This window comes from Eschrichtius robustus, chromosome 5 (genome assembly GCF_028021215.1).
Source record: "Eschrichtius robustus isolate mEscRob2 chromosome 5, mEscRob2.pri, whole genome shotgun sequence".
In the NCBI taxonomy this organism is placed as follows: Eukaryota; Metazoa; Chordata; class Mammalia; order Artiodactyla; family Eschrichtiidae; genus Eschrichtius; species Eschrichtius robustus.
This window is the reverse complement of record NC_090828.1, coordinates 39,693,335-39,705,492: the sequence shown is the minus strand read 5'-3', so window position 1 is coordinate 39,705,492 and position 12,158 is coordinate 39,693,335. Positions and strand designations below refer to the sequence as shown.

At 34.9% G+C, this 12,158-nt stretch overlaps 1 protein-coding gene across 5 annotated transcripts in view; it reads left to right on the top strand.

The window, feature by feature from the left end:
* Positions 1 to 12,158, top strand: part of SLC39A10 (solute carrier family 39 member 10) — a 99,037-nt gene that overhangs the window by 77,251 nt on the left and 9,628 nt on the right. For 4 of the 5 annotated variants that reach the window (XM_068544752.1, XM_068544751.1, XM_068544753.1 and 1 more), the window contains exons 6-8: positions 2,149 to 2,269; positions 3,513 to 3,881; positions 5,022 to 5,102. In XM_068544752.1, coding sequence (XP_068400853.1) covers positions 2,149 to 2,269; positions 3,513 to 3,881; positions 5,022 to 5,102 — 571 coding nt within the window. The remainder of the gene's footprint in view (positions 1 to 2,148; positions 2,270 to 3,512; positions 3,882 to 5,021; positions 5,103 to 12,158) is intronic. The other variant, XM_068544755.1, reaches the window with a different exon arrangement.

Here is a 12,158-nt window from a genome sequence, read left to right as displayed (position 1 = left end):
TTTATAATTTAACCTTGATCTCATTTTGAACCTAGACTTACTGGCAAAATTAAACACATTTATTTTTATAAAGTAAAGTAATATAGGAGAATAGAGTCCCCAAAATATGGCAGGTTTTTGGAAATTTGAAATTGTGGGAAGTGAAAAACTGAAAGTAACACCATTCGCAGAGGGGTACTCTAAATGCAATAGTGGGGAATTCATCAAGTACATCAAAGAAAGGAGTCTAGGGAGATAAATAAGTACATCTCCTTTATAATAAATAGGACAATAAGTAACTAAGATGAAAAAGTATATAGCATTTTTTGAGGAAAGGGAATTAGTGATACTTGAATAGAACAGACATTTGATCATCTGTATAGAAGAATTGGAAGGAAGCTTTCAGAACATAAGTTAAAAAATACACCAGATGCTGACTAGTTTCAGCAAGTTGCGGCTTTGAGGGTAATGATTTGGCAAGTTTTTAGGAAAATGGACAATCAGAACCAAAGCAATTAAACAAAATCCCAGCTGATGTTTTCCTTTCTCTGTCTGTCTCACTGACTTTTGTACTGTTGTTTGCTCCTCCTTCCTCTTTTTTTTTTTTCTTCTTTAACTCATGTTAAAACTGCTGTTTCTTTTCTTCTCTTTAGGATGTCTCCATATTATTTTCTTTTGAACACTTTCTAGTCCCCCAGTTTCTGTTTTCTATTGCTATGAAACAGAACAACCCCAAAAGTAGCTTGTAACAACAATTTATTAGTTCTTTTAATTCTGTCAGGAATTTAGGCAGGATTCAGCTGGGCAGTTCTTTTGCTCCACTTGACATCAGCTAGAGTGATTCACTCAAACTCTGCTAATCTGGGTTGGCTAGGGCAGTGCACAGCTGGAAAGGTCCAAGAATGCCTCACTCTGTGTCTGCATCTCGGTACTCCTCCACATGGCCTCTCTTGAGAGTCTAGACTGAGCTTCTTCGTAGCATAGTGGCCACACTCCCTGAGCGAAAGCAAAAGGTGCCAGTCTTCTTTCAGACTAGGCCAGAACTGGCACAGCATCACTTCTGTTGTATTCTATTGGTCAAAGCAAGTCAAAAGGCCTGCTAAAATTTAGGGGCAAGGAATAGACTCCACCTCCGTATGGGTGGAGAAGAATGCTTACACAGGGAGGGAAGAAATTGATGATGGCCATCTTTGGAGACTCTGCTGCACATTCAACTAGCCACAAGAAGCCTCCTCATGCAGCAGTTAGAAGACTTAAACATCTGAAACATAGCTCACAGCCTATAAGCAAAACCAACAAGGAAATGCTCTGCCAGTCAGTAAGGATCTTCCAGAGAACTTGATTTTTACTTTCATACTGTTCTAACATACTTGATTATTTGCTTTTTTAAATGAACATTGATTAAAAGTAGAAATTTAAGTTGGAAGAGTTGTTAGTGATAGACTGATGAGAAGAAACCAGACTATTAAGAGAGAATATAGGAAAATCCAAACTTAAACAATGAATTACAATAATTAGAATTTATTAGTAGAGGACAGATTAAATGAGAAAGAAAATTTGTCTTGATTGCAAAGCTGTTAAGTCAGTTACTGATAGGTCATTTTCATACATCACCTCTTTTAATCCTTATAAGAATCTCATTTTCATATTATAGATGAGTATTTTTAGGTTTAATAAATTTAACAAACTTGTCTAAGTCTCATAGAGTTAAACTGTAAATTTAGGATTTTAAGTCAAGTTTGACTCTGTCTATTATGTCACATATGGGGAAAAGTGAGATTGTGTTAAACACAGAATGAAATTGAAAGGATAAAGCTTTCGTTTTTTGGAACTTCCCATTCCCACACACTATTAAATGAGAGCAATATTACATATATTTCACACATTTCATTCAGGTTGCATATAATAATACAGTACTATGTACCCTATTCTTAACTTGAAAGTATATGAATTGGACCTTTTAGTCGAGTATTCGAAAAAAAATAACATGCAAATTTAGTTGAATTTTTCATCTGGTAGACCCTTTGATTAACTTCTAAAAATTTTTTCTCACTTCTTTTCTAAATAATTTATAAAATTACCACCATTTATCCCCATAGATGTTAACAAGTAAATACTGTTGCTAACTGTGGCTGTAGATTCAATGCTAATACCAGATGTTTTTTTCAGGGGAAACAGAAATGGTTTATGAAGCAAAACACAGAAGAATCAGCTATTGGAAGGAAGCTTTCAGATCATAAGTTAAATAATACACCAGATGCCGACTGGCTTCAGCTCAAGCCTCTTGCCGGTAGACAACGGTTCTGACTAAAGAGAAACCTTTAAAATATAAAAATTGAAATATTGCTTCTAAACTGTGCCTGAGTTGTTTGAAATTTCTTGTCTTTGTTGCTTCTCTAATACTAGTTTCTTTTATTTCCTTACGTGTATCTTAACTGATTTTGTTAGTGTTTTGGTTATTTTCAGTGTTATTTATACTAGAATGTGGGACCAATTAATTATATTACAGGGCAAGGAACACGTTGCACTTTTTACTTTGCAGAAGAAAAAAATGAAATAAACAGAATGGCTTTGGATTAGTGTTTTATTTCTTGGTAATGCAAAAATCTCCATGCCCTCCATATGTCATTGTTTTCACGTGAGAAAAGGAGAATTGGTCTTTGTACTTAAAGGAGAGTGGTCCCTGTACTTAAAATCTCTGCTCATCCATTCATCTACCGTGTTTCATGATAGATGTAATGAGGTAGCTTACAATTTTTAGGGAAATAATATTTAAACATAATTTTTCCCCATTGTGAACTTGTGTTTCCCCTGAGTGTACTAAGGATTTTCTGCAGAAAAGGGGGAGCCTAGACGCTAACTGTAGACTCTGTCCCAAAATACAATTTGGAAAGCACTAGAATCTTTGTCACATAATAAATAGCTTTTGTAAACTAGGTGAGAGGCCAACCTTAATTAAAAAAAAAAGTATCAGTGTTATCACTTGTGTATGGGTTTTTGAACTTCATTCTGGTAATGATCTAGAATTGATCTTGGTCAGATAGGTAGAGCACTAGAGGATGCAAGTGATTTAAATTTTGTCTTCGTTTTTTAAATGATAAGAGAAGGTTAGAGTGGGTAAACTTTGTTCTCTGAAAAATTATGGGCATATTTTGTTACCCTGTGAATGCTACAGTAACTTTCCACCCTTTTATTTTCACCAACTGTTGTTGATGTTCTCCTTAAGTTTCACAGTATCTTCATGCATGCCAATTTATGTCCTCACTTCACCTGCTATTTCAGTTCCCTTCCATTTACGTCATCTGGTTCATCTTTTGGACTCTCAAAACCCCAGTTTGTTTTGTGTGTGTGCACACGTGTATTTACTTATTTATTAGTTTGATTTGTTTTTTTTATATTTATTTATTTAGGAATTTTAAAGACATTCACTTAGGAGATGTTCATTACACTGCTATTTTGCCTGGGTTTAAATTAAGCAAATATGCATTCATTTACTTGCTGATAAAGCATATCCTTTGCCATTATAAATATAGGAACTGATGACTCGGTTGTTTCTGAAGATCGACTTAATGAAACTGAACTGACAGATTTAGAAGGCCAACAGGAATCCCCTCCTAAAAATTATCTTTGTGTAGAAGAGGAGAAAATCATGGCCCATTCTCACAGTGACGGATTACATGCCATTCATGAGCATGATCTCCATGCTGCTGCACATAACCACCGTGATGAGAGTAAAACTGTGCTGAGGAAGCATAATCATCAATGGCACCACAAACATTCTCATCACTCACACGGTCCCTGTCATTCCGGATCAGATCTGAAAGAAACAGGAATAGCTAATATCGCCTGGATGGTGATCATGGGGGATGGCATCCACAACTTCAGTGATGGGTTAGCAATTGGTAAGTAGGCTTGAAGCTTGGGTTATAATTTGTTATTCTTTAAGACCATTTTCCTTCTTCCACTGTTTTAGTACTATCTTGGAGCTTAACAAATATATTATTATATATTATTCCGTCATTTGGCTTTTCCAAAGGCTATGTTAGTGTTTTTGATAAGTTTATTTGGGGGCATGAAGGTATAATTTCAGTGGGTTTTTCTTTGAACATACAAACAAATTCCACAGTGTACTTCTTTGATACCTTGATTTCTTACTGAAGGCGTAGTCACCATATTGAAAAAGCTACCTTAACGTATTTTCAGTACATTTATATGTCTCTGATTGAGAACAAATGAATTTCAATCTTGGGTTTAAAAATTCTTTTACATTTGAAAAAGTGAAGAAAAATTTTACAGTAGTAAAAATCCATTATATCAAATTCAAACATCATATTAGAATCTTGCTAATATAAACTGATGTTACCAGTTTAGGAGAACATTAAATGTGATCAATACATAATTTTCTTTGAGATCCAGACTCTATTAAATAATCATTCAGAAGTAGGCCTTGGTTTCTTTCAAAAGAGACCATATTTTTGAAGCCACAGTGGCTGTCAGTGTTAAAGAGTAAAGAATTTTACTAGTAGAATCAGATGCATTTGTACCTCTGATTTCAGTATTCAGGACCATCGGACAAATAATAATTTATGCCATTTATGCTCTAGACCTAGAAAAGTTTGGATAAGGATACTAGGCATTTAAATATCTATAAATATTAGTATACGAGAGCAAGTGCAATTATAGACTTATATGACTTAAGATTGAGGGTTTCACACTACCAGTCAGGGACTGAAACACTAAAAACTGTTACTACTCCGAAGCTATTAGTGAATTAGAAGGTTACACAAATAGAGAATTTAATTCAATAGGGAATGTTTCTTTCATTGAGTAGCTCTTTCTCTGGTTGTCACATACCTATTGCACTTCACTCACTGTATGTTCAAAAACTATAGTGTGTGAGATTACTGAGTCACTCATACATTATGAAATTAATTTAGATAGGCAAACGAGAATGTAGCTGTCATTATGAATGAAAATAGAAAAACAGAAGATCAGCAAATGTCACTTGAATATTTTCCTCCCCCCCCACCCCCCCACCTCAGGAGCAGCTTTCAGTGCTGGATTGACGGGCGGAATCAGTACTTCTATAGCTGTCTTCTGTCATGAACTGCCACATGAATTAGGTAACACGACCTTAAAATTTTTACCAGATTTCATGAAATGCAAGACTTAATCTAAATGCATCTAAATTTTAGAGACATTAAAGCATAAAAAATGTCTGATGGCAAGTATACAGTATCATCATTCTCTTGTTTATGGTATAATTTTTGTTAACGTGCTTCTAAAAAATGTGTATTGTTTTATATGTATTTTTATTTTATGTAAACAATATTATGTTATAGCCCACTCTGTTTCTTATCTTATTTACCAATCATTACATTTTTAAACTCCAAGCAGGTTACCATGAGTTAATCTAATATGTTGTTTCTGCCCAGTACTCAGAGGTGTACATTTACCACATTTTTACGTATTTAGCACCTAGTATTGGACACACCACTTGTTCTTTAATTTCCTGCCACCACAGATAATGGTGCATTGAACATCGGTAGACTTGGTGCTTAGAGACCCTTGTGAGAACATCTTTTGGGGTATATACCTGGGAATAGAATCGATGGGTCCTAAGATATGCATGCCTAAGAGTACCATATCACTATCCAGAGTAACTGAACTAGTGTCCTCTCTACCAGCAATAACTGAAAGTTCCTATGTTTCCACATCCCTGGTAACACTTGGCATTAACTTTCTAATTTTTGCCAATTTATAAGGTGTACAATGATATTTCTCTGTTGTTTTAGTGGGCATTTATTGATCTAGCAATGTTTTTTTAGCTTCTCGTGTTTTGGTTTCCTTCTTCTATAAGTTGAAAAATGGAAGAAAAAAAATGTGTACATTCACATAGAAAATATCTGAGGGATGTGAAGATGACGTTAATTTCAAAGAAAAAAAAATACATCTTTTCAGTATCCAAGGAATTTCTTCATGTGCCCTTTCTAATTTAAGATTTTTCTTGAATTTATCAGGCTGTGAGACATCTATCATATCATTTGACTGTCTTGATTGGCAGTACACTTATTTGCTCCCTTTGAATAGAATTAATTCATATAATTTTCTTAGAAAGTTACCAACTGCTCGCATAAAGCAAAAAAATCTCTTAGTGCTTATTTCGTGCTGATTCTTTAGGGCTTGATTCCTTATAGTTTTGTTTACCTTGTCAACCTTGGACATGCAGTCATATATCTTGGCTTATGCCACATAATCCTTTACCCAGACCCTTCATTGTCTTTTGCCTGGGCAGTTTCCATAGTGAACGTTTATATCTCTGGTTTCATTCTGTTCCACTGTGTCTTTTATACCTATTGCCAGATATATCTTCTTGCCATGTGACTGTGTTATTATGTGACTAGATGTGACTTGCTTATTTAATCAAAATCTTTCAGTCCCCTTCCCTTATATATAAAGTAAAAGCTGAGATTCATTAGTTCTGCTTTCAATGACCTTCACATCTGCTTCTACCTACCTTTCCCGCCTCACTCACTGTACTTGCTGTTGCTTGTTTTCCACTTCACCCAAACACAATTCACCAAACATGCAGTCTGGGTGCCTGAACCTGTTTCTTTGCTTATTCCCTCCTCCTAATTGGCTTGTCCTACTAGCTCTACCTAGTATAGCATGTTAAGAGTCTTTTTTCCTGTAACTTCAGTACAGTCCTCCAGTACCCCATGCCTTGGGATTACTATTTCCTCTAAACTTTATCACTTACTTTCTCTAGGTCCTTCTTTTGGTGCTTAATATATTTCCATTTTAGATGGAAATATACTAAGCACCAAATAGATGTCCTATTTCTTACAATGTAGGTTCTTCGTGTGCAGATACTATATCTCACACCCTTCTCTAACTACTTTCCTATGTTAGTAAGAGAATGATATGCCAAATACTTCCTTGCATTTCCATAGCAACACAAATCAAGACTTGTCAGTTTTTATACATGAGAAACATTGCCTAATAGTTTTAACCTTTTTTTTTTTTTTTTTTTTTTTTTTTTTTTTTTTTAGTCACACACACATCCACAATATGCTAGGGAAACCTTCAACTTCCTTCCTGCCCACCCACTACCCCCTAAAAGTAGTATGTCAGGCCACTTCATGATTAAGTGTGGTTATACTGAATTGCCCTTACCCCCCATGATCCACTTCAGCACAGAAATGATAGCAGAGAGTTTGGAAATGAGGGATGGTTGCCTTCCTGTCACTTACTCCTTTTTCTTCCCTATAGTTTCTTATTGAGGGAGTGACACACAATGATAGCCACATGTAAAACAAATGCAATACGTATCTTATTGGTTAGGTAAGCACTTGCTTGATACCCAGTGCAGAGCTCTGGTAAAAGCTTGAGCCAGGACACCTCAGTGAAATATTGAGACCCCAAATCTTTACTTGTTTTACCCCGCAAACCAGAGATTAAGATGTTACTGTTGCTGTGAAAGGAAATACCAATCCAAAGTATATATCTGCTTTGCCAGAAGGAGAGGAGTGAGACATTATGAGAATGTACATTTTCCCCCAATGCCTTGTGCTAAATTGACATAAACTGCCCCATATTCTAGTTGCCTGGGCTCCTAGGGAAGAAAGATCATAAAGAAATAACTCAGCTTCCTTCTCTGGAGGTGACAGAAAAGCCTTCGGCTTTTTTATCCATCAACAAGGTGGAAGTGGTCTAAAGGAAGTTTTAAAAAATGCTCGTGGAGCCTAATTTTTGCCTTTTAAGGCATAGTAATGGAGTACTTTGGTAAAACAGGGCCAGATGTATGCCTCCACTCTGATTAGATTATCCACTCTTACTCACTTGGGAAGGAACAGAATGTAGAGACAGACATAGAAGCTTCTTAGTCAGAATTCCCAGGCAAGGGAAAAATCAGTCCCCTGGACGCTGAGATAGATGCATGGCAGGTGGATAGCGACAAGTCCTCTTCCCACTTAATAGCTTAAGATGTTGGCAAAGCAGCATAATACGTCACATTCCAGGATAATTTATTTAATATAAAACCTGTTTTGCCCTAGCTAAATTTTTTATTATGAATTCTTAAAACTAATCTGGGATTTCTATACTAAAGTCATACCCTAAGGGGGAAAACATGTGCAGTTGACCCTTGAACAACATGGGTTTGAACTGTACAGGTCAACTTATATGCAGATTTTTTCTGTAGTAAATACTACAGTACTACACGATCTGCAGTTGGTTGAATCTGCACGTGTGGAATTGAGGATATGGAGGGCCGACTATAAGTTATATGCAGCTTTTCGACTGGGCCCCTGCGTTGTTCAGGGGTCACTTATGTGTAAATTACATTGTAGTACCTTGGAGATCCTGATCCGCAGTCCAGTCAGTAATTCCAAGATTTGATGTTCCTCTTCTGAACAGATTGCTGTTTCCCTAATGGTGTTCCAGGTAGGGTTTTTTGTGTGTGTGTTTAGGAATGTGATATGAAAAACCATGTGTACTTTTAAACCTTAAAACAATATAGGGAGGTTCACTCTGAGAGGTGTGCAGAAATTGAAACCATCTGAAGAAATAGAAAACCCATATCTCTCATTTCATGTTTGCTGCGGGGTGTGGTAATGGATGAAATTACCTGATTTATTACTACTCTTTCTTCTATTTTTGCCAAGCTTATACAGCTGAATTTAAGTAAGTTGCAATATTATTCTGTTGCATTCTCTCCACTTTTTCCACCCTTTCAGTAAGGAGCTGTATTTGAAACATTTGAAAAATAATTTGTAAGAAAACCTGTATAAGAACGTACAAAGGGGAAGTGAGGTTGAGGATAATCCAGAAGGGCAGATGATCCAAACTCTGTTCTCGACATTGAGTAATGTTTCAACTTCAAGGAAATGACATTTTGATAAATAAACGTAGCTATGTTATTAAGACTTCGCTTAGAGAGGCTATCTGTAATGCTGTCCCGTTTTTTCCTTTCCTCTCATGTGTACTGAGTTAAATAGAAATTAAAAATAAGATACTCATAATGTGCTGACTGAACTGTCCAGGGAAAACTGAACATTCACTGTTTAGATTTATACATGTGTATACATGCATTATTTAAGACAAAAAGAACCTTAAAATACTTACTTAAAAAAGTCTCAAGAGTTGATATTAACAGATACTGACATAATTATAACATTGGATCACATTAACAGCTTTGGCAGACACACCTCATTCTTTGTGCTAATGATATCCTTTGTCAGGAGAAAGGAAAGAATATTGATTTATCAAAAGATGAATAGATTTGCTTATTTAGTATAAATTCCAACTGTGGGTATTCCTTTTGATTTATTTTTCAAATGTTTATACAGGTTCTTACTGAGAAGGGATGGGTAGAAAAATATGCAGATAACTTTGAGAAATTATAACCTGAGATAAGACTAGGACAAAGATAGATTTTTAAATGAAATAATTCATCTTGATACAAGAACATCATATAAAAGTCATTTATATGCTAGCAATGAACAATTAGAAATTGAAATTTTTAAAAAGTACTGTTTACAGTAACACCAAAAAACACAAACTACTTTGGTTAAATCTAACAAAATTACATAGAATCTGTATGCTGAAAACTATAATTTGCCAACAAAAGAAATCAAAGGAAACCTAAATGAAGATCTATTATAGGTTTATGGACCAGAAGACTCAGTATTTTTAATATACTAATTCTCTCTATAGATTCATTACATTCCCAGTTAAAATCCTAGCAGGCTTTTTTAGAGATAAATGAGTTTTTTCCAAAAATTTTTACGGAAAGGGAAAGGAATGGCCAGAAGAATTTTGAAAAAGTACACCAAAGTTGAATTTAAGACTTACTGTAAATCCACAATAATCAAAACAATTTATACTGGTTACAGAATAGGCACATAAATCAGTGGAACAGAGTATAGAATCCAAGAAAAATGCAAAGGAAATTCCATGTAGAAAGAATAGTTTGTTCAACAAATGTTGCTGCCATAATTGGATGTCTACTTGCAAAAAAATCCTCCCACCACAGACAAAAATTAACTCAAAATGGATCATTGATCTAAATGAAAAAAATTTAAATATAAAAGACTTGTAGAAGAAAACATAGGAGAAAATCTTTGTGTTTTTTGGATTAGGCAGGTTGTTCTTAGATACAATACCAAAAGCATGCTCCACTAAGGAAAAAAGTAAGAAAGTGGACTTCATAAAAAGTAAAAACTCTACACAAAAGACACTTAAAAGAATGAAGATACAAGCCACAGTCTGGGAATAAGTATTTGGAAAATATTTATCTGACAAAAAACTTAGGATATTTAAAGACCTCTCAACTCAGTAATAAGAAAACCAACAATTCAACAACAACAAAAAAATGGGTAAAAGACTTGAACAGGCATTTCACTGAAGAAGTTATACCGATAACAGATAAACACATGAGAATTCAGGTACTGGATTTGTCATTGTGGGCTGAAAAGGATGAGGAGCAACTAGAACTCATAAATTGCTGCCAGAAATCCCACTTCTAGGTATCTACATACAACAGATGAAGACTTTTGTTGACACAAAAATCTATTTATGAATGTATATAGTGGCTTTATTCATAATTGCCCCAAATTGGAAACAACCTAAACGTCTTTAAGCTGCTGAATGGGTAAATAAGCTATTGTTCATCTATGGGATATTACTTAGCAGTAAAAAGCAGTGGTTTTCTGATATAAATTGTAACATGGATGAATCTTATACACATCATGCTAAGTGAAAAAAATGTAGACTCAAAGGACTACATACTGTGTGATTCAATTTATATGATGTTCTGGGAAAGGCAAAACTGTAGGGACAGAAAGCAGACCAAAGATTGCCTAGGATTGAGGGGCCTGAGGAAATTTGCAGGGGCAGGGGCAGGTAATGATGAAATAGTTCTATAGTTTGACGGCGGTTATGGTTACATGGTAAGTACTTTTGTCAAAACTCATAGAACGCAAGGTCAAAAAAAGGGGGGGGGGGGGAATTGTGTATGTAAGTTACACCTTAATTTTAAAAAGTATTAACTAAATAATTCATCTTGAATCTTAACTAGTTAATTCATGCTGTTTGGTTGTTATTCAGGGATGAAAGCAATCATCTTCCTACGCAGTAATATCAGGGAAGGCATCAAAATTGATAAGAGTTTTACCTATGATATTTGGTTCATTGAGTATTCAGCAATGCTTTTAAAATCCTATTTTGAAATTACAAAAGGAAACACTGTATTTTATAACCTAAAAGACACTTCTGTAGTCTCATTTTGTATTACCTAACTGCCTGCTAAATGATATTGTCCCTTTAACACAACTGATGGGTGAATTATTGAGAATATGGTGAGGAAATTTGCAGAGGAAGAAGTTAGGGAACTCTTTCCTTAGAGGAGGCCGAGGAAGAAAGGCCAGAGGAACTTAAAACTATAGGGGAGAGAAGAGGTAAAAGCTGACATTGAATCCAGGTCTCACCAGGAGAATTAAGTATTTAGGATCAGAGGGAAAAGATGTAGGAAAAATAGTATTAGATGGAAAACTGGAGAACGGCAGTTTAGAAGCCATTGGTAGATAATCTCCTTAGGTGTATTATCTTAACTTTCCCAAATAATGTTGCAGGATGTAGTTTGTAGCAATTCATTGAAACATGGAAAATAATGCCTTGCACTAATTTCTTTGTTGTTAACTTCTACTTGTCTGTTTTAAATGAGAACCTTGTAATCATAACTTAAAAAAAAAAAACAACCCAGATCATGTACTTCTAGTCATGTAAGATCCCTTCTTAAGGGAAAGAAACAAGCCCCTGCCCCCCACCTCAGTATTCTATATAGTACCTTGCATATACTGAATGTTCAGTAATTGATTGGACATTTGCATATTTAGTAACAAAAATTAAAACAAAAAAATTGTTATAATTAGTAAAACTATTGCTTTCGACCCTTTAGCTTAAAGACTATTAGTTCTAGCAGCATTTTGCCCTTCTAGTAATGTCTCTCTAAACAATATTTAATCCTTTCTTTACCTAGTGTTCCAGCTTTAGACAGATGAGTAAGAAAAGTCTCTTTATTCTTTTTTTACATTTTTAGGATTTTCAGAATTAAGATTTAATTTTTCTTTTGGAATAAATAAAACATAAATATAAACAGCATACAGAGTCTGTTACCT